The sequence below is a fragment of the Mya arenaria genome, chromosome 2 (genome assembly GCF_026914265.1).
Source record: "Mya arenaria isolate MELC-2E11 chromosome 2, ASM2691426v1".
Taxonomy (NCBI): Eukaryota; Metazoa; Mollusca; class Bivalvia; order Myida; family Myidae; genus Mya; species Mya arenaria.
In genome coordinates, this window is record NC_069123.1 from 22772575 (window position 1) to 22796199 (window position 23625).

The following is a 23625-nucleotide window of genomic DNA, read 5'->3' on the forward strand; positions in this document are numbered from 1 at the left end:
CTTGTCTGTAAACGCTTGCCTCGTTACAGTAACCTCGCTTATATCTAAAACAAAGCGCTTGAACGATTCTCTTCCGGTATATCTTTTAGACAAAAATATAAACATGTGGGCTGAGCAATACGTGGAGGATGTGAGTATCAGAGTGTAGTTTTTAAACAGCTAAAGTGCTGAGGCGCATGTCTTAACCCTAAGAAATTGTCAAAACAGTGATCTTTTTGTCATAACTCGTTACTTTCATATGAATGGTTGGCCATATGTTATGCCGGTGGGTGGGGTAAATAGTGAAAAATATCAAAATATAACTGTATTACCAACTACGGAATAATCAATTAATACTCTTTAAATCTATGTCCATTTTCAAAAGCGTACGAATAATCCCTTTCCCTAAACTCCATTCAACAATTAATTGAAAGTAACATTTATAATCTTTTGCAAACAGTGAATGAACATCCACATGATCCATTATGTTTTATAATGTTACAGTTTACTTATTTAATTTTTACTGTAAAATGGATTGTTTGACTTAACATGAACCATAAATTGATGTTTTATCATTGCTTTTAATAGCATTGGGCCGATTGTTCAGAACTTTATTAATGTTTACAACGTGATTAACGACAACGTTGTTAACTTGAAAATGTGAAATAGTTGAAAATAATTCATATGTTTGCATTAAACATGTACAGCTAAAACTGTTGTCTCAAATCATATTAGAAATATTGCAGAATGACAAGTGCATCCATTAAACTTCCAGAGCAGAAAATATTTGAAAGTTAACAATGATGACGTTAAAAACACATTTCTTAATAATCAGCTCAATATTAATCAGGGTATTCTTGTTAGGAAAATGCAAGGAAAATAGTTAAAATCGCAAAAGGTCTCAAGAACAAAAAAACTTGAATGAAACTTTTATCTCTATTTATACAGTTTCAGTATGCATCCACACATTCGTATGAAGGAGGATATGGTTTTGAGAAAACAGGTAATTCAAATTGTTTCAGACATTTATGCATATTGCAAAATATTTGTCAACGAGCAGTCCATGCAAGTACAATGATAGGTCAGAGGTCGTATAGAGGTTTTCCAGAGAGCCCAAGTCTAAAAAACACACAAGACATTATCAAAATTTCATAAATGATTAGAACATGTCAGTGTTACATTTTGTCCTGGATGCCATTTAATTCATTTCTCTAGAAAAACAACTTGGTCACTAAAATAACATCATTTATTTTTTCACCTAAAGTGATTACAAGTACATACACATGAATTTGGCCTGCATACATTCTAAGAAAGTTAATGTCATGCTTTCATATATTAATACTTCCTTTGGAATCATAAGTTTTCTTTGGTCATCCACTTCCTTTGGAATCATAAGTTTTCTTTGTTCATCTACTTCCTTTGGAATCTTAAGTTTTCTTTGGTCATCTTCTTCCTTTGGAATCTCAAGTTTTCTTTGTTCATCTACTTCCTTTGGAATCTCAAGTTTTCTTTGGTCATCTACTTCCTTTGGAATCTCAAGTTTTCTTTGGTCATCTACTTCCTTTGGAATCTCAAGTTTTCTTTGGTCATCTACTTCCTTTGGAATCTCAAGTTTTCTTTGGTCATCTACTTCCTTTGGAATCTCAAGTTTTCTTTGGTCTTCTACTTCCTTTGGAATATTAAGTTTTCTTTGGTCATCAACCCTCAGACTAGTATCCCCATACTGAATAGAAAAATATAATTTGTTGTGGAATAAGTGGGTTTCCTAAGGGAACTGCACTTGTCCCCCACTGCAAAAGATTGCATTATCATATGCCAATGAGCATAATTAACGTGACGTCATAATAACTTGTTCACACTCATTTTACGATATATTACTGTATATCTTTTTTCATGATTGTTTGGTTTTGATTGATTTTGTGCGGTTTAAGAATTGTGACATTATTATTTAATCATAAGAAATCAGTGTTAATTGAATTTTAAGCTAGGTATCAAGTTTGCATAAAATACGGTAGCGAAAAGTATAATGTTCATGGAATGAAAATCTAACAGTAGTTTAAACTAGACTGGTATTTCAGGTGACCCTCGCCAGGATATGGAGTTTGAGCGTCAGTACCAGACCCAGTCTACATTCATCATCCCTGATGTGATCAAGAACTTCCTCACATACTTTCGCAAGTGTATCAAGGAACAGAATGTCTTTGGAATCCAGGATGCCTATGAAAATGGGTATACACCCCACACTTATTTATATCTCTGATAATGAGATTCTTTCTGCAAAATAATACTGTGAAACTGACTCACTCAAATGTTTATAATAAATTGACTTAAATTGACAAAAGCAACAATATTACAAGAGTAAAGTGACTTACAAAGCTGTGCAGTAAAAACATGTATTACAGATTATAGCTTGTTTTGGTGAAACTGCATTTCAGCTGTTTCTAAAATACAAGAATTGTTTGTAGGTTAGACACACTAAATAATTTTTAGCTGTACTGGCCAAAGGCCAGAAGAGCTTATGCGATGGTAATGTGTAAGTAGTCTGTGCGTTCGTGCGTCTGTAAACAATTGCTTGTGAACACGATACAGTCTTCAGTTTTGATTGTATCTCGATGAAACTTGTACAGTATCTAGATATCCATTAGAGCTCGGTTCCTTTCGAAAACCAGCCAGATCCGCCCATAAATGCCTAGATTATGGGCCATGAAAGTTTTAAAGAAATGCTTTCTTTTTTTAGCCAAGTCTGCATGAGCGAATTCTATTTTTAGCCATTTTTTAGCTTTAAATTCTGTAGTTTGCACATTCATCTTAACAAAATTGGTTGTGAATGTTTAAGTTATGCACCTGGTGTCCTTACTGGCCACACCCAGGGTTCACAGGTTTGGTAAACATAAATCTGGAAAGGTTTGAAAATCTTTTTGTGTGTTCGTGCATCCATCTCAGCACAATTGATTGTGAATGTTTGTTCAAATTGATCAATGTTGTCCTAAGATGCCCTTGACTTTGACCTTTTGACCAACTTTTTTATGCCCCCCGAAGGTGGGCATATTAAAATTGCACCGTCCGTCCGTCCGTCCGTCTGGCTCTGTAACTTTCCCTTGTATGGACAGATTTTAAAATAACTTGCCACATGTGTTCCACATACCAAGACGACGTGTGGCGTGCAAGACCCGTGTCCCTACCTCAAAGGTCAAGGTCACACTTAGTGTTTATTCACAATGGAGTGCTGCATATAAGGACATAGAGTATAGGTTGTCGTGTCCGGGCTGTAACTTTCTCTTGTATGGACAGATTTTAAAATAACTTGCCACATGTGTACCACATACCAAGACGACGTGTCGCGTGCAAAACCCGTGTCCCTACCTCAAAGGTCAAGGTCACACTTAGTGTTTATTCACCATAGAGTGCTGCATATAAGGACATAGAGTATAGGTTGTCGTGTCCGGGCTGTTACTTTCTCTTGTATGGACAGATTTTAAAATAACTTGCCACATGTGTCCCACATGCCAAGACGATGTGTCGCGTACAAGACCCGTGTCCCTACCTCAAAGGTCAAGGTCACACTTAGTGTTTATTTACAATGGAGTGCTGCATATAAGGACATAGAGTATAGGTTGTCGTGTCCGGGCTGTAACTTTCCCTTGTATGGACAGATTTTAAAATAACTTGCCACATATGTTCCACATACCAAGACGACGTGTCGCGTGCAAGACCCGTGTCCCTACCTCAAAGGTCAAGGTCACACATAGTGTTTATTCACAATGGAGTGCTGCATATAAGGACATAGAGTATAGGTTGTCGTGTCCGTGGTGAAACTTTCCCTTGTATGGACAGATTTTAAAATAACTTGCCACATGTGTTTCACATACAAAGACGACGTGTCGCGTGCAAGACCCGTGTCCCTACCTCAAAGGTCAAGGTCACACTTAGTGTTTATTCACAATGGAGTGCTGCATACAAGGACATAGGGTATAGGTTGTCGTGTCCGGGCTGTAACTTTCCCTTGTATGGACAGATTTTAAAATAACTTGCTACATGTGTTCCACATACGAAGACGACGTGTCCTGTGCAAGACCCATGTCCCTAACTCTAAGGTGAAAGATACACTAAGTGTTTATTCACAAGGGAATTCTGAATATAAGGACATAACAGTGTAGGTTGTCAAGTATGGGTGGTATTTTTTTATGTTCAGAGGAAATTTAAAATAACTTGCCATATGTATTTGACACAAAAAGGCAAGATCAACTTTTCATGTACTGGCCTTGTTCGTAGGTCAATGTCACATTCGGGGGTATTCGTCACATACTGTGTCAGCTCTTGTTTAACTTTTAAAACTACAGAAATTTTTACTATGAGTACTGTTTTGAAAGCATTTTTTTTTTGTCAGATGACTTTTACTTGGCACATATTAAAAAAGTTCATGCAACTAATCTGCTTACAATACTTTCTGGGCTCAGATGTTGAACGTGCTACGTTTTCAGGTAACCCAAACACAAAACATAAACTATATGTCTGTTGCCTTTTACCCATACATACATGCTGTAGATTGATATGACCACAAAAGCCATGCCAGTAGAGCATAGGCCCTTTTGGGCCCCTTGTTTTACTAATTTGCATGCAAAATAACATTGATTTCTAGTCCTTCACAACTCCCAACACCATGTATGGGGAGAAAGCTCCACTTGTGTACTAAACCTTACACAAAATTAGAAACAAAGTAATGTTTCTTATAAGAAAAATAAAAGTTGATCAAACTTATTTGTGTAATCATTAAAATGACTACATCTGGTGTATGAGTACAAACAATGCGGTGAAAATAAGACAGTAGATCAAGTCCATTTTTAGTCTGTTATTCAAATCACGAACCATTTAGCTTCAAAGCCTAAACAGATGAAAAGGAGCCAATGGTCTGAGATGGTATAACCACTGTTATGTGTTAATTAAAAACAATAAGACATGTTAAAACGAGTAAGCATTTCCGAATTGTTGTTATTTGCCCTTGTATTCTGATGGTGTGTGTGTATATATATATATATATATATATATATATATATATATATATATATATATATATATATATATATATTAGGGATGCAAACGAATGGCAAAATTGATATTCGAATATTCGGTAATTCTTTTGATCGAATATTCGAATATTCGATCACAGGCAAGATTGTCTAAAAACTTCTATATTGCATCGATCATTTGCGTTCCAAATAATGACTTCCGGTATGACATTTGCCGAATAATTTTATTGATGTCGGATTGTATGACGTCGTCTGTAATACGTGTAGTGGCTTTATTGTGCAATTTCAAAATAACTTTGCATATGTTATCTAGAATTATACTAGTGTGTCATATTGTTTCATTACAAAAACTACGTCGATATATCAAAAGTCAAGGTCATGGCATCTTCACCGTTGCAAACGGTCTGGTTTCCGTCGACTTGTTATTATTTTGTACCCGTCTTTCGTTTGTTACTTGTTTTTATACCAATAAAGATAAAGAAAACAACATATTTGGATTTTAACTAGTATATTGTGAAATATTTTAAATAATAATGCTATTATTAGGATAACAAAATTATATACATGTACATTCTATATTACACAAAACACTTTGAATTTAATTCATAAACAAGAATAATAAACAGTTGCTTTAAATAACATACATCACATATGTTGGCTTGTTTCACTACATTGCTCAGTTTAATTGACATACAAAAGAAATATTTTGTGTTATTGCTGACATGACGAACCCTTAATTGGCATCGTTTAAAATAGGTTCCAATCCCCATTGCCGCTAATTGGCAGGGGACGGCACACGTAAAATTATTTGTTTATTTCGCCATGAAGATGGGCCTTAATTGACACTTGACGCGCCACTGTGTATTGTCTAGATGCTCGCGCCTCGATAATTGGTGACATGGGTGGGTGTATTGAATATTCGAATATTCGTTTGCATCCCTAATATATATATATATATATATATATATATAGTTAATGTACTCTTTGCTAATGATTTACCCTATATGTTGATTGTGTGTGTATTGCAGATTCAGCAAGCTAACTGAGCGGTTCTTCAAGACCAACCCCTGGCCCGATGCCGAAGCTGTCGCTCCAATCGTTCAGAATGGTAGGCAGCCTTATACTTCTTCCTTGTAAATCTATAATTTATTTCCTTATTGCTCATCTCAAGGTTAACTGGCCTGAGAATTTACAAAGGAGTGAAAGAAACTAGGTTCTATCTGGTACTTTATCTAATGTTAATTAGAAGCTTTTATCCCATGACATGCAGTCATTTCTTTCCCATTTATTTACCAACACTGTTTTCCTCACAACTTTCCTCCACTGTTTAGTACATGCGCTGATAAAGCTGAATAGCTTTAAAAAATATTATTAAATGTTTACTTTTAGAAAATCCTACGTGAGAAAAAAATGTTACCACATGCTCAAAGAAGGTAATTTCTCGGAATACGAAGACTTGTCCTGAATATTACATGGGTGGTCATTTACCAGTAACCTGTTTTCTAAAATTGATAAAGTCCCTAACAAAATTAATGTAAGAATGACCCCTACCAACCCCAGTTACTTCTCCTGTATTTCAGACATCGTGTTCCTGAACCTTTACAAAGAGCTCTACTACAGGCACATCTACGCCAGAGTTGCTGTGAGTTTATCTTGGAATGTTACAATACCTCTGTTTTATTTTTAATTCTAAAGTGTTGATGACAAGGTCAAACTAAGGCATCTCATTTTTTGGAAAAAAAATATTAAAAATGTTGTCAAAGTCTTCACACTTAGCATTTATGCCCCTAGACCAATTGAGAAAAACAGACAAGAGCATTGGTATCTGATTCTGGTGCTTTTGTTAGAAAAAAAAAGAAATCTAAATTTGGCCTGTTGAATAACATTTTAATGCTTTCCTCTGTCTTTATAATCAAGTGATGAATGTTTATTTTTAGTTATGTCATCTTTGTCAGTAGCGGTGATGAATGTTTATTGTCAATTATGTCATTTTTGCAGGTAGCGGTGATGAATGTTTATTGTCAATTATGTCATTTTTGCAGGTAGCAGGGATGAATATTAATTGTCAGTAATGTCATCTTCGCCAAAAGACCTCAATTTAACTGCTTTTCATGAAGAACTTAATACAAATAATTATGATGTCAAAATATTTGTGTATTACAGTCCGGGCCAACACTGGAACAGCAGTTTGAATCCTACTACAACTACTGTAACCTTTTCAACTACATCCTCAGTAAGTTGGCCGTTGCTTAGTAATTTTTTGCATTAAATCTGCTGGATTGGCACATATTCCATTTGTGTTTCCACAACATACTTCCAAAACATAAACAGTATAATAAACGTAGTTACGTACAATATATTAACGCGTGTTAAAATGTAATAGATCAGTGAAACGAAGTTTTTATATAGTGCTAGAGTGCATTATTTTGATGCAAACTCGGATGGACAAATAGCATGGTTGTATGTAGGGATTATAAATCAGACAAAGACCCTTATCGGAGGTGCTTTTTCGTTTAATCATCAATTTCATATTCAAACCAATTTTTGTTAAAAAGGGAATGTTGTGCAGAAGTTAACACAACTCACTGAAAGTGACTTTCCAGTTTATTCAACACACAAAGACTACAGTCCTAGCCTAATATGTGTGAATAACGTGAATAACTTAAAGTCCCAAACTAAAAGCTTATTGTCCCTTTGTTTTTGTGTCGTGAATTTATAAAATATCCATTTTTAAAGTGTAATTCTGTAGATTCTAATTCTGTAGATTCTAATGAAAGACAATTGTTTTAAAACAATAATCATTTTTCGGAAAACAAAATCAATTATCACTGACCTCTAAAGGTGGCATGTATCGATTTTCAACAATACTCGATCATCGTTTAATCCCTAGTTGTATCTCTATGCTGTTCAAAATATTGTATAAATTGGTGAAAAAAACTACACTGTGAGGCAAATTATATGAATTGATGGAATATAAGAAGAAATTCTATTGAACCAACTTACTAAAATTTCTTCTGTAAAAACCATTAACCATTAAAGTTTTTTTATATGCAAAAGAAGCGCATGGTTGCCAGTTTGTCTAGAGTTTTTAGCTCGACTATTCGAAGAATAAGGAGAGCTATACTACTCACCCTGGCGTCGGCGTTGGCGTCACACCTTGGTTAAGGTTTTGCATGTAAGCACCTTTAAGTCATTATCTCAGTAAATACATCAGTTATTGCATTGAAACTTTGGATATGTATTCCCAACTATATTACATACTAAATTAATGAAGTTAGATAACAATTATTTGAATATAATGCAAATTATAGGCCTTTATTATTCGACTTAGAAATTCTGGTTAAGGTTTTACGTGTAAGCACACATAGGTTAATATCTCAGCAACTACTTGAGGTATTGCATTGATACTTGATACAATGGTACTCAACCATCCAACCTACTAAATTAACCAAGTTAGATAACTCTAGTTTGCATTTAATGCAAATAATTGCCCTTTATTATTTTACTTAAAAATTCTGGTTAAGGTTTTGCGTGTAAGGACACATAGGTTAATATCTCAGCAACTACTTGAGGTATTGCATTGAGACTTTATACAATGGTAGTCAACCATCCAACCTACTTAATTAACCAAGTTAGATAACTCTAGTTTGCATTTAATGCAAAATAATTGCCCTTTATTATTCGACTTAGAAAATCTGGTTAAGGTTTTGCATGTAATCACATTTAAGACAATATCTCAGCAAATATATCATGTATTGCATTGAAACATTAGATATATATATAATATGTATTCCCAGATAACACTTTTTTGAATGTAATGCAAATTATGGGCCTTTATTATTTGACTTAGACATTCTGGTTAAGGTTTTGCATGTAAGCACACATAGATTAATATCTCAGCAATTACTTGATGGATTGCATTGATACAATGGTACTCAACCATCCAATCTACTTAAATAACCAAGTAAGATAACTCTAGTTTGCATTAAATTAAAATAATGGCCCCATTTTTATTCGACAGAAATTCTGGTTAAGGTTTTGCATGTACCGTACCACTTTTAAGTCAATACCTCAGCGAAAACATCATGTATTGCATTGAAACTTTACACACAGGCTCCCATCTATTTAACCTTCTTATTTAATCAAGTAAGATAACTCTATCTTTTATATTATATAATTTTTGCCCCTTTATTATGCGACTTAGAAATTCTGGTTAAGGTCTTGCATGTTAGCGCACATAGGATAATATCTCAGCAACTATTTGATGTATTGCATTGAGACTTTATACAATGGTATTCAACCACCCAACTTAATTAAATAACCAAGTCAGATAACTGTATTTTGCAAATAATGGCCCTTTATTATTAGACTTAGAAATTCTTGTTAAAATTTTGCCTGGAATCACATTAATTTTAATATCTCAGCACACCATTTATTGCATTGAAATCTAATCTAAAAGTGATCCATGCATGTTTCGCCTAAACGTTTCAATCCTTACATTGAAAAGCGGCGGAATAGTCGAGTGTGCTGTCTCTGTGACAGCTCTTTTTTTACAACCTCTCTCACAAAACTCCCAAGTTTATAAACATTGTACACTAATGACACATAGACCTTCTATCTGACTGTTCCAGATGCTGATGAGCCAGTTGGCTTACAGTTGCCTAACCAGTGGCTCTGGGACATCATTGACGAGTTCATCTACCAGGTAAAAGGATAAAGAATTTCCTTGAATACATTTTAACTTCTGTTTCAAAACATTGAGGGGGGGGGGACTGGAATCCTAGGAGGGAGTTTGTACCTTTCAACAGTGCAGTACAACTCCTTGAATGTTTTTGGAACAGCCATCTGGACAGTTTTGTGAAATGTTTTGAGGTTAACAATAGATTATGTATACAATTTTACAAATAGGGGCTACTTTAGTCGGCGTCAGTAATGGCGGTGGCGGTCGCCTCCCGTTTTCACTTGTCCAAGGCATATATTGTAAACTTTTACTGGTATCAACTTGAAATTCCATATGTAGATAGATCTCATGGAGGGCAAGTGCAGTGCACAATAACAGTTACTCTTGCTTTCTTAGTTTTAGAGTAATTGCCCTTTGTTAATTTTCATGCTTAAAGTTTTGTCCGGGGCATATCTTAAAGAATATAATAGGTATTAACTTGAAAATACATAGCTAGATAGATCTCATTGAGGGCAAGTGCAGTGCACAAGAACCGTAACTCTTGCATATATATAAATTGTTGCCCTTTGTTAATTTTCAAGCTTAAATTTTGTCAGGTGCATAGATCGTAAACTATAAGAATTATCAACCTGAAACTTAATAGGTTGATAGATCTCATTCAGGGCAAGTTCAGTGCACAAGAACTGTGACTCTTGCTGCCATATTTTAGAGTTAGTGCCCTTTGATAATTTTTGTTGTTAATTTTTGTCTGGCTTAACGTTGTTAGGTACCTTCAGTTCAAGTGCCACCTACACTTGAAAGTTTAATGGCAACATCATTGTCTATAAATGAACAAAAAATGCCAATCTAACAGCTGTAATGTTGACAGTAAATTATTCATCAGGCAACACATCCGACTCGCAGATTTCTAGTAGATATCTAACGAAAGTACCTGGTAAGCATTGTTTGTGGAAGTTATTCCATCTCAAATATTGTAATATGTACATTATTTTTTACCAGAAATACACCATTAATTGAGTAAATATCCTTTCAGTTCCAGTCATTCAGCATCTACAGGTGCAAGATCCAAAAGAAATCGCCTGAGGAGATTGATGTCCTCAAAAACAACCCAAAGGTTTGTGCCCATGTACATTTTACATGTACCTTAATCTTAATTTATTTTTTGTTTCTATTTGAATGCTTGTTAGCTCGACTATTCGAAAAATAAGGAGAGCTATACTACTCACCCAAGCGTCTGTGTCGGCGTTACCCCTTGGTTAAGGTTTTGCGTGCAAGCACACATAGGTTAATATCTCAGCAACTACTTGAGGTATTGCATCGAGACTTTATACAATGGTACTCAACCATCCAACCTACCTAATTAACCAAGTTTGATAACTCTACTTTGCATTTAATGCCAATAATAGGCCTTTATTATTTGACTTAGAAATTCTGGTTAAGGTTTTGCATGCAAGCACACATAGATTAATATCTCAGCAACTACTTGAGGTATTGCATTGAGACTTTATACAATGGTACTCAACCATCCAACCTACTAAATTAACCAAGTTAGATTACTCTAGTTTGCATTTAATGCAAATAATTGCCGTTTATTATTTTACTTAGAAATTCTGGTTAAGGTTTTGAGTGCAAGCACACATAGGTTAATGTCTCAGCAACTGCTTGAGGTATTGCATTGAGACTTGATGCAATGGTACTCAACCATCCAACCTACTTAATTAACCAAGTTATATAACTCTAATTTTGCATTTAAATATAACTCTAATTTTGCATTTAATGCAAATAATTGCCCTTTATTATTCGACTCAGAAATTCTGGTTAAGGTTTTGCATGTAAGCACACATAGGTAAATATCTCAGCAACTACTGGATGTATTGCATTGAGACTTTATATTCAAGATTTCAAGATTTATTTAGATCATGGGTTATTACAACCATGTGATCAGAACAATAACGCTTTAACAAACAATTAATTAAACATATATATATAAACAAAGTGGACATATATTACATACAGTTTCCTATAATAGGAAATACTTAGGCAAATAAGTCATATTGTTTTTAAAGGAGAATGACTATTTGACATTAGATAAAAGGGATTTACAAAATATAGCCAGTTTAATAAGTTCTTTTTTGTAAAATGGTACTCAACCATCCAATCTACTTAAATAACCAAGTAAGATAACTCCAGTTTGCATTAAATTCAAATAATGGCCCCTTATTATTCGACATAGAAATTCTGGTTAAGGTTTTGCATGTAACCATTTTAAGGCAATACCTCAGCGAATACATCACGTATTGCACTGAAACTTTACACACAGGCTCCCAACCATTTAACCTTCTTATTTAATCCAGTAAGATAACTCTATCTTTCATATTATATAATTTTTGCCCCTTTATTATGCAACTTAGAAATTCTGGTTAAGGTCTTGCATGTTAGCACACATATGATAATATCTCAGCAACTACTTGATGTATTGCATTGAGACTTTATACAATGGTATTCAACCACCCAACCTAATTGAATAACCAAGTTAGATAACTGTGTTTTGAAAATAATGGCCCTTTATTATTACACTTAAAAATTCTGGTTAAAATTTTGCATGTAACCACATTTATGTTTATATCTCAGCACATCATATATTGCATTGAAATCTAATCTAACAGTGATCTATGCATGTTTCGCCAAAACTTTTCAATCCTTACACTGAAAAGTGGCGGAATAGTCGAGCGCGCTGTCTCTGTGACAGCTCTTGTTATATGTGCCATGGAATATCTGTTAATGTACACAGACTTAAATGTCTTTTTGATATGACAATAAGTTTGTTTATGGAAATGAAATGCTGATACTTATATGTTTTAGGGATGGCATAAAGTAGTAAAATTGGTACTCAAGTACTCGGACAATCTTCCGATCATGTTCTCGGGTACTCGATAACTCTGATAACTTGAATTTGTTTTCGGGAAATACAAGTTTGTGTATACATGTACCATTCATGTATGGTGTGCGTTGGTCGTAATATTGGCATATTTCATTTTTAAATAGGACCGTCATTATGTACCTTACCAGAAAAATGAATAAAAGAAAAATGTTTCATGCTTTTTATTTGTCCTTTTCATTTCATTTTGTACAAACACATGTACTACAATATAAATGGAAAGAAAAACTTGGATTAATTCAAGCGTCTAAATGATTTAGATTACACTCAATAATGAACAACATTCAAAATTACAATGTACGAAAATATTTATTAATTTATTGAGTTGTTTACTCTACGAAATAATATTTAAAATGACAGTTTTTCATACTGAAAATATTGTTGTTTATCTCATTAATTTGCATAATTCCTGAATAAAGATATCCACCATTCAATTGTGATAATTGTTGCAAAAAATATGCCCATTCATGAATCATTGCTCATAACGGTTGTTACTAATTCACGTGTCAACGTCCATTGTCTGGTGAAAACTCTCTAATTGGTAAACAATTCATTTGTGTAGGAGATGTACCGCTATCAAAACTTCGCTAATTGACATCAGTGATGTTTTTAAATTACTGGTAGGGCCCTTTGTTGACAGTTTGCAAGTTCTCTCACAACAACTGTCAATTAATTTATTAGGGTCAATTGTGTACACAGGAGGGATAAGAGGGACCATAAAATGTCGTCTTGGAACCGCGCCAGATCTGATACTTAAATCTGTAAATCGTGTTTTTGGTGAATTTTATGAATTTTTTTTTTTTTTTTTTTTCCAATACTGGAGTAGTGATTTGGTACTCGGGTACTTGACTGATTGATCGAGTACTCGAGTACTCGTTGCCATCCCTATTATTTTTGCATCCAATGTGATAAAAGATAATTCTTACTTATGCTAAGTCACTAGTTGGTATGATGTTTAATCGGAATGTGGTCTTTTGTGTTGTGCGCGAAACCCAAGTACCTGGAAACAATCCCCTTTTCTGGCTTGGTGAACCAAACGCACATATATATAAAGCACACATTTTTTTTTCCCTTTACATTTCCTTGTTAGATCTGGAATGTGCACAGCGTGTTGAACGTCCTTCACTCCCTGGTGGAGAAATCCAGCATCAACAGGCAGCTTGAGGTCTACGCAAGTGGAGGTGAGATACCTAACAATAATGATATCAAACACCATTTGCAAAATAGATTTTGAAAGTGTTGTTTTTTCTTCATTTTTAGTGGTATAATTGATTGATTTTAATTGTTACATTGATATTTTGGGTTTATAAAACATGATATAGCAGTGGAAGTGTGAGATCATTAGGAAAGGTGACTCATGTTGATAAATTTATGACTGGAGCTCCTCTTGTTGTTATTATTTTTTAGGGTTTTAATGTTTAAACAAAATGACTTACCATCTTTCAGGATATGTCTCCTATTCTTACATACCAGCTTTCATGATGTAATGTGTTATATCCCTGGGCAGAGTTCCAGAGGAAATTGGCCAGCAGTCCCTGTATGGGATGTAATGTGTTTTGATCCCCGGTGACCCTGATAGTGTGGCTGGGGAGTTTGGCCAGCAGTCCCTGTACAGGATGTTTGGGTACTTTTCCCAGATACTTTAGGCTGTACATACTGTATTTTGTTCCCCAGGTGACCCTGATAGTGTGGCTGGGGAGTTTGGCCAGCAGTCCCTGTACAAGATGTTGGGCTACTTCTCTCTCATCGGCCTGCTCAGGCTCCACTCCCTGCTTGGCGACTACTACCAGGCTCTCAAGGTCCTCGAGAACATCGACTTCAACAAGAAGGTCAGTTTGTCTTGAAGAAAGGAGTCAAAGTATTGTTGTCATTAACATTGCATGTTTATTTTCATCCTTCCAAACATTTCATGTCTGCTGTTACTAGGAAACTCTCCAAAGAGTTGACAGGAAAATTGAACACATGTTCAGTGATGAAAGAATTTTGTTATACTTTTATGTGTTTGAGCTTGTTCAAGTAAATCTTACAATTATTTTAATTGTAATATGCAGGCTTGTTCAATGATGTCTTGATTACTATGACTGAAGGTTTACAAAAAAACTTTGCATATTTCTAGTCAATTCTATTTTTCTGACTGGAAGATACTAAGAGTTATGCTGTAATCCTGTTGTAAAAGCCAAATTTTCGAAAAATTGGGTCCTGATGTCAGAGTACTGGGGGCCATTCAATGAAGAATTCTAAAAGCCATTTTACACATGGGAGGGATTTCGTCTGTAGTGCTGCTTTGTTGCAAATCCCACCTAGCCTGACCTACTGGGTAGGTACAAAATTGCTCCTGTTATTCTTGATAAAACAGACCCCTGTTTGCTATTGGATTAGAAAGTTAAGTCAGTACGTACATAAGAGTAATGGCCTTAAATCCCGCAATTATAAAACAACTCTCACTTATAATTACAGAACATGTACTCACGTGTGCCAGCCTGCCAAGTCACCACCTTCTACTATGTGGGGTTTGCGTACATGATGATGCGTCGATACCAGGACGCTATACGGACTTTCTCCAATATACTCCTGTATATACAGCGCACAAAACAGATGTTCCAGACACGTGTGCAGATGTATGATCAGGTATAGCAGAGGATTTGTCATGAGGTTGTATGTTTTGGATCAGGTATCTCTAAAACTTCTATGTACATACAGAAGGATAGACAATACTGTGCCTAGATTTTGTAGTTGCAGCACTGTTATGAAGTCACTATATTAAATGTAAAATGAGGATTTTCTATGCAGTTTTGTAAATTGTATGTGTTATTGTGTAGTGCTAACCAAAATCACTTTAAATATTCAATTTACAACATTTTCCTATTGTTATTTATGAACAAGAAGAACTTGTTACAGTGCTAAAATTACTTGCTCAGTTGCTGTCAATAGTGCGTCATACCAGCTTAAGTGTTAGGCTAATGGCTAACTATTATTATTCAATTATATTCAGTCCAAAATTTTATAACTCTGTTCATAAATACGCTCCCTTTTGAAAAAAAAGAAATGGATGTGCAAATATAAGATGGTCTGTAAGTTTGTAGGTCAGTATTCCATGTCTGTTCTGCACAATAGCTGGACAATTGTTTGACCTAGGACCATAAATTTTAAGTGGAAGACCACTGACCCTATTGTTCTGGGGTTAAGTAGGTCAAAGGTTAACAGACTTATGAAAATTTGTCTGTCAATTACTCTTGAATGGCTTGATCTAGGACTGTGAAACTCTGTGGTAGGTGAACCTTGACAGGTACATGACCCTATTGTTTTACGGGTCATAAGGTCATTGTCACAGCCAATTTATTTTGGAAAACTTGTTCGCACAAAATCTAGAATAGTTTGACTTATGACCATTAAACTCCCATAGTAGGTTGCCAGTATATGACACCTATACAATAAAGGTTTGACCTAATAAATTGATGTAGGACCATGAAACATTAATATACCTTGGCACTGCATCAGTTTGTGACCTGTTATTGGTTTAGGATATAGACATTATTCAAATGTCAAATTTTTTATACCATATTAATCATCAAAACATTTCTTCAAATACACCTTAATTCAATCTTCCACATGTTTGACAGACATATCTTGTTCTCTTTGCTTTTGAAAAAAGCATCATTTTCTATGGAAAGAAGCAGCAGAGTGTTTATTAGAGTTGCTGTGTAATGTCTTCCTTGTGTTTAGATCACGAAGATGAACGACAAGATGTACACACTGCTGGCCATCTGCCTTGTCCTCCACCCAATCAGGATTGATGAGAGTGTACACTCCCAGCTCAGGGAAAAGTTCGCTGACAAGATGCTCCGTATGTCCAAAGGGTAAGTGATAGAGGTTTAGAGAGCTTACAGGACTAGATTGCTGACAAAATGCTCCGTATGTCAAAGGGGTAGGTTCAGAGATGATTCACAAATTGTTACAAAGATGTTGTCAGTAATGTTGCTGTGCTGCAAAGAGATCATTATTATGTCTCCCCCTCTCTGGGGGAGACATATTGTTTTTGCCCTGTCCGTCAGTCCGGTAGTCCGTCCGTACGTCACACTTCGTTTCCGATCGATAACTGGAAAACCGCATGACCTAGGATCACCAAACTTGGTAGGGAGGTTGGTCGTGAGGTGTAGAGGATCCCTATTGTTTTTGGGGTCACTAGGTCAAAGGTCAAGGTCGCGGCGACCCCCAATATAAAAAACATTCCTGCTCAAAATCTTGAGAACGGTTTGACCTAGGTTCACCAAACTTGGTAGGGAGGTTGGTCGTGAGGTGTAGAGGATCCCTATTGTTTTTGGGGTCACTAGGTCAAAGGTCAAGGTCGCGGCGACCCCCAATATAAAAAACATTTCTGCTCAAAATCTTGAGAACGGTTTGACCTAGGTTCACCAAACTTGGTAGGGAGGTTGGTCATGAGGTGTAGAAGATCCCTATTGTTTTTGGGGTCACTAGGTCAAAGGTCAAGGTCGCGGCGACCCCCAATGTAAAAAACATTTCCGCTCAATATCTTGAGAATGGTTTGACCTAGGTTCACCAAACTTGGTAGGGAGGTTGATCATGAGGTTTAGAAAACTCCTATATTTTGGGGGGTCACAAGGTCAAAGGTCAACGTCGCTGTGACCTCTAATGTAAAAAAATATTTCCGTGCAATATCAGGAGAATGCTTTGATCTAGGTTCACCAAACTTTGAAGTGAGGTTGGTCATGATGTCTAGTTGATTTTGCGATCAGTTGGTCAAAGGTCAAGGTCACTGACCTTGAGGTGAAGAACCGGTTTCTGCTCAATAACTCAAGAACGTTTACACCCAGGAACTTCATACTTGGTATGCCAGTTAGTCATGACTAGTTGATGGCCCCTATTGATTTTGGGATCAGAAGGTCAAAGATGAAGGTCACAATACTGTGAGGTAAAAAATGGTTTCCGCTCAATAACTAAAGAATGCTTCCACCCAGGAACTTAATACCTGGTATGCCAGTTGATCATGACTAGTAGATGACCCGTATTGATTTTCAGGTCAGTAGGTCAAAGGTGAAGGTGACCTTGAGGTAAAATAACAGTTTCCGCTGATTTACTAAACACAACTTCGGCCCAGGAACTTCATACTTGGTTTGCTAGTTGGTCTTGATTATAAGATGACCACTATTGATTTTGAGGTCAGTAGGTCAAGGTCAATTTCTTTGTCACCAGTACGTACGTCACACTTCTTTTGGCTCAATAACTTATGAAAGCTTGGACCCAGGAACTTCATACTTGGACCCAGGAACTTCATACTTTGTATGCTGGTTGGTCATGACCAGTAGATGACCCCTATGTTTGTTCGTCTCCAGTCCAAAAGTACAAATTTCATGTCCATCATTGATTATTCCTCACCTACGACCACACAATGGGGGAGACATGCGCTTTTTCAAAAAAGCAATCTCTAGTCTAATTACCCTTCTGGTATGATATACACTTGTGGGTAATTTGCAAACAGCATCTATCAAAAAATTACTTTAAAAACTTAAAAATGAACCTTTCACTTTGATTTCTGTGACAGGCATAAATAAAAATGTTGGATTATCCTGGAGACTAAATTTAATGACAATCTAGACATGACTTGCAATAAGGTGCTTTTTTACAGAGACATGCAGGAGTTTGAGCAGAGTTTCTCGTTCGCCTGCCCGAAGTTCCTGTCCCCTGTACCGCCCAACTATGACACCGTTACCTCAGCCACCTTCCACAAGGTGAGAAGAACTTAAAAGCTTTGAATCTATGTATTTTAGGTATCAAAATCCATTTACTTATGATTGTATTAGACAAATAATGGTTGATAAGAAAACTGCAATTAATAATGATGGCATGAATAGGCCAGATCATGATAATGATAATATTAATAGGTTTATTTGTCTTGATATGTAGACATTTGTCAAGATCAGCCATCCTTATAAATTTAAATCTGTATGATCAACACCGAACAATGTATGTACTGCCAGAATTATTTAGCAGGGTTCCCGCTGGCGATCGCCATTGTCGCCATTTGCGACAAAATCGCAAAAGTGGCGACAACTTTTCAAATTTGGCGAATTTATGGCGACAACGATTTTTTTCTAAAATATTTTCTTAAAATGACGCAAGTGGTGACCATGCGGCCTGCATGATAATCGATTCTGTCACTGTCATAAATCAAGCGCATCTGCTGGTGCGACAACAAAAATTAATCCGATAATTAGGGCAAGCAGTCACGGCCCAGTCAACACCTCGCTAATTATTGCAGAATTTTATTGCTTTCACGGATAAACAATGACATCCTTTAACTGTTATGTCTCTTATTAGCAAACAATTTTAATATTTAGCTCAACAGCCTTGTTGTTGCGTAATTATCGTGTAAGTTTTAAATATGCAAATCATAGAATTTTATGTTGTCGGAAAGTCACGTGATATGCAAATTTCGTAATGACGTTTACGCGCTAAAAATAGACTTGCTTTCGGTTTCGTCGCAATTTGTAATTGCTATATATGCAGCATTCTAAGAGTTCAAAAAGTGTCAAAAAGATTAACAGAAATCAAATAAATAGGATTAAACCCCATTTGATAAGGCTTCTAATATGTTGGCTGGAGTAAAGAGTAGGTAGACAAATTTCTATTAGGAAAGTTATGGCCCTAGTTTGACAATGTATATTTCTTTGAGTTTCCATTTATTTTAAATTTATCTCATAATTTCACAAATGTATTCTTTTATTGTATGCAGGCATTAGACTGAAATCAACATATTGATGTTTATGTCACATTTTTTGCAATATTTTTTTATTTATATACTAGTCCATATACAATGAATTTTGTCAACAGAATAACAATTTGCTATTAATATCTTGTGCTTCATGTACAACAAAATGTTATGATTTGCACGACAATGTGCTAATTAAATGCAATTTAAGGCTCTTAAAATGCTTAAACCCCATGAGCTTCAAGGGGCTTCGCCCCCTTGGCCCCCACAAGGGCGCTGCCCTAGACCCTTAAGGGGGCCTATCGCGGCCCCCTTAACCCCCCGCGAAAAAGTGGCGACAACTTTTTAGAACCCAGGGGGAACCCTGTTTAGGTAAGAGAAGGTTAAATATGTTTTATATTTTCCAAGTGAGGTTTTATGAGCATGAAATATTGTAGCTCTTTTTGTTGTCCTCAGGAGCCATTCATGCTGCTGTGTAAGGTCAAATAAGTTTTCCACAACACTTTACGAAAGATTATATGATATGAGCAGCAGTGATTGTGTATACTGTTGTTAGGAGTGATTGTGGCTGATACTTGATATTGTTGTCCTCAGGAGCCGTTCATGCTGCAGTGTAAGGTGTTCATAGAGGAGGTGGCCCAGCAGATCCTAATACCAACCATCCGGAGGTAACGCACCCTGCCATGGCCATCATTTGCCTCTTGATTATGCCGATCAATTTAAGTTTTAAATACATGTACTTTCAATAGTTGGTTGCCCTTTGCAACAGGAAAATTTGAGTTCTGGTTGCTCTACACAATGAATATCATTATATTATTATTAAATCAGTAACCTCACGGACCTATAAACCATGGATTGGCAACTGCCCGATATCGGTGAAACGATAAGAAATAATTATTTACCAACAATCCTTAGAGCGCCCTCAGCAAATATTGGAAAATTCCACGGAATCTTCGATCGATGATTAACGGCGATCTTCGGTTATTTCCGCCAGCTCTGCTGAGAATTATTTTTAACACCGATCGACATGTCGCATGTAATATGTTTGTAGTTTGTTGTTATTGCATTTTCTCTTATCATCGAAGTATTAATCAGGACCTAATAATTATGTTCCTGATTAAATTTATATTTAATAGTTTTAATTAATGTTTTCCTACATGTATATATTCGGCCGATGTCGGACGTCTCGAAAACGACCACAAGGTAAGATCTCGGAATGAAATCGCGCTGCACGCGTGAGTTTGAGCTAATCGCATTAACACAGATGAGAGTTGCCAATCCATGGTTTATAGGTCTGTGGTAACATGAGAAGCAGAAGGCAATAAAAGCTATAAATGAATTGCCTTTTGCCTAAGAGATCATCGAAAAATTGAAGTCTGATTAAAATTGAATATTTAAGAAAAATTGTTTACTTATATACTTCTTGCAGCCAATGGATGATACTGGTTATTTTTTTGGTTTGGCCAAATTTAGCCAAGATGTTTATTGGTTGGTCAGTTTTTATCCAATCAATACTATTAACCAATAAAATAATGGAAAACTAGCGTAAAGTTAAAATAAGGACAACTTACACATTTTGAATGAAGTTGAATCTCCAGTGGGACTATCACTATGTATCTTAGGGCTGTTTCAATGTGACTTTGAATTGTAGTCACTTATAACCTTTGTCCCTTTTGCCATTTAAATATACTTAAGTCATGAAGGGACACATGATGCAGTCAAGCCATATGGCAGCCCATGGGCCAAAACAGACCTTTATAAACTCTTAAACAACATCCAAGTTTTATAGAAATAGATTCAGTGTTGTAACTATTACCGGTAGATCAAAGTAATTGGATTCAAGAAAAAATAGAAATTGTGTACAACACTTTCAGTTACCTGAAGCTCTACACCACTCTACCCATCCAGAAGCTTGCCATCTTCATGGACATGGTGCGTATCACGGACATATCTTTACTATTGTTGAATTATGATCATGACGATAAAATGTCTTAAACAAAGTTGTTCACATTGTCTGTGTAGGGGTTATGAGTTGATTATACTTGACAAAAATATTTCTTTTGTTTTCTGGCAATTAAACCCTTGGTCTTTGTTAATTATGTTAAATAAAGTAATGATTAATGTGGCATATATTATATATGGTATTTACATTTGAAGTCTATTCACTATTGAGTTTGATAATGTTTTTAACATCAAGGAAATCCTCCGATTGAACATGTATCTTTTTTTACAGTCTGAGGATGAGCTGAAGACCAACTTGATGTGTTTCAAGGTAATTGAAACTGTGCTGTAAAACTATTGAAACCTACTATTTGTTCTCGATATATTTAAAGTGCAATAACTTATCACTGTAGAATGATGCACAAAATCTAGAAGTAATTGATATCATTATACTGCTGATCTTTTAACGTGTTGAATAAATGTTTGCAGCACAAGATGAAGAACGTAGTGTGGACGAAGGGAACCAGTGGGCTAGAGGGAGAGTTCCAGTCTGCATCAGAGGTCGACTTCTACATTGACAGGGTATGGTCGAAACATTTGTCAGATTTACATTTCATGCAATTAGTCTCAGGGATTCATTTTAAAATCTATATGAATGCATTCAAAGTCCTCTTTCTTAGCATTTTCCCAGGAGGTGAACCTAATAAAGAATTTTTAGCTCCAGTTATGGAAGGGTGCTGTCATCTTTTGATAGCACCCTTTTGCCCTCATGGAGACCAGCAAGTGTGCCCTTCTCCCTTCATGTAATAAATGAAATATTAATCTAATAAATTAAGATGATACAATAGTTATTTCGTTTTGTATGTACTTTTATGATTATAAATACATACAGACTAAATATTTGGCAGTTCAAACCTAATATAACATAATAAAAGTTGGAATATGTTTCTTTTATTAAATTAAATATGGAAAGTAAAACATTTGACAATAAAAAGGCATCAAATGAACAAATTGAATGAAATGGATGGGATTTTCATATTGTTGCTTAATAGTTGCTCAACTTTATTATTTCCATTTGCCAGGATATGGTGCACATTGCGGACACAAAGGTGGCCCGACGTTATGGAGATTTCTTCATTAGGCAGATTCATAAATTTGAGGAGGTAAACTGATATTTTCACTTTAGATATTGGCTTGTCTGAACTTACTTTGGCAATAACTTAAAAAATGTTCAAGAAATTCACATGATAATGTACACATCAAGTACATTATCATGGCAGAGACCTTATGCACGAGTGACATGCACATGTGTTGCAAAGACCATAACCATAGCTTTTATAATTGTTGTGTTATGCCCATTATCGACAAGGTAAAAACAGATTAGCGCATTAGTGTTGATATCCGCTTGCAATGCTCTTGGTTGTACAGAACAATGGCTTATCTTGCATCCAGAAGCAAATGGAATGATTTGATTTATAATTAACGTAGGTTAAATACTGTCATGAAAAAAAGCTGCAATGAGCACAAGCCAACAAGATTAATATTGTTCAACACATCCTAAGCTTGATATTTTATTTACATAGCAGAGCTTGTTACAATTTCCTGAGTAGGGTTTGAAAGCATCAACAGTTGAATAAAGATTCAATACATTGAAAGTGCAAATGGAATGATACAGGCAAAAAAGAAGTATATTGCTGTCAATATTTTCATTGTGTTTTCTACATCAGATACCACCATGCAGCGTATAAGATAATCTTTTTTTGAGGGAAGTGTATCTTGGGAACCCTTTGTGGAAGTGTTTTCCTAGAGTTGACAAGATGCACTCTCCACCTCAAGGAAGGCAATAATCATCTTTTATTGTAACTATGAATCTCAAAATGTACAGCAGTAGTTTTCTGACTATGAACTTTATAGTAGAATGTGCATGTACGGTATTTCACTTAATTTTGTTCTTTCCAGATAACAAGAACTTTGAAGAACATACAGCAGTGATGGGGAACAGTGCATTTCAGTGAAAACTGATCAGAAATGACATTTTAGTGAATATTTAATATAATGGGTTGAAGATAAAATTGCTGTATTGTATTGTCTGAATAAATATCAAACTGGAAAAAGCTTTTTTAATGCCTGTTTGAAGATATAAGTTTTAAGTTATCTGATTTTTAGCTCCACTATTCGAAGAATATGGAGAGCTATACTACTCACCCAAGCGTCGGCGTCACACCTTGGTTAAGGTTTTACGTGTAAGCACACATAGGTTAATATCTCAGCAACTACTTGAGGTATTGCATTGAGACTTGATACAATGGTACTCAACCATCCAATCTACTTA

At 35.6% G+C, this 23625-nt stretch overlaps 1 protein-coding gene across 1 annotated transcript; it reads left to right on the forward strand.

Moving 5' to 3' along the window:
• Position 1: 1 nt before the first annotated feature.
• On the forward strand, positions 2-23407 carry LOC128202739 (eukaryotic translation initiation factor 3 subunit L-like). The gene is made up of 19 exons (XM_052903831.1): positions 2-130; positions 928-982; positions 2058-2208; positions 6035-6114; positions 6587-6648; positions 7170-7239; positions 9638-9711; positions 10721-10801; positions 13716-13806; positions 14300-14454; positions 15083-15253; positions 16349-16482; positions 18270-18372; positions 19947-20020; positions 21227-21284; positions 21586-21624; positions 21783-21875; positions 22376-22456; positions 23253-23407. Exons 1-19 carry the CDS (start codon positions 104-106, stop codon positions 23283-23285), a joined length of 1632 nt encoding a protein of 543 aa, XP_052759791.1. The 5' UTR covers positions 2-103; the 3' UTR covers positions 23286-23407.
• The last annotated feature ends 218 nt before the right edge of the window (positions 23408-23625 follow it).

Bases quoted from the DNA above. Each gene is read 5' to 3' on its own strand.
- LOC128202739 (XM_052903831.1), top strand. From the start codon at position 104: ATGTGGGCTGAGCAATACGTGGAGGAT. The intron at 13,807-14,299 runs GTGAGATACCTA...TTTGTTCCCCAG, and splicing joins TGAGGTCTACGCAAGTGGAG to GTGACCCTGATAGTGTGGCT. The intron at 15,254-16,348 runs GTATAGCAGAGG...CCTTGTGTTTAG, and splicing joins GTGTGCAGATGTATGATCAG to ATCACGAAGATGAACGACAA.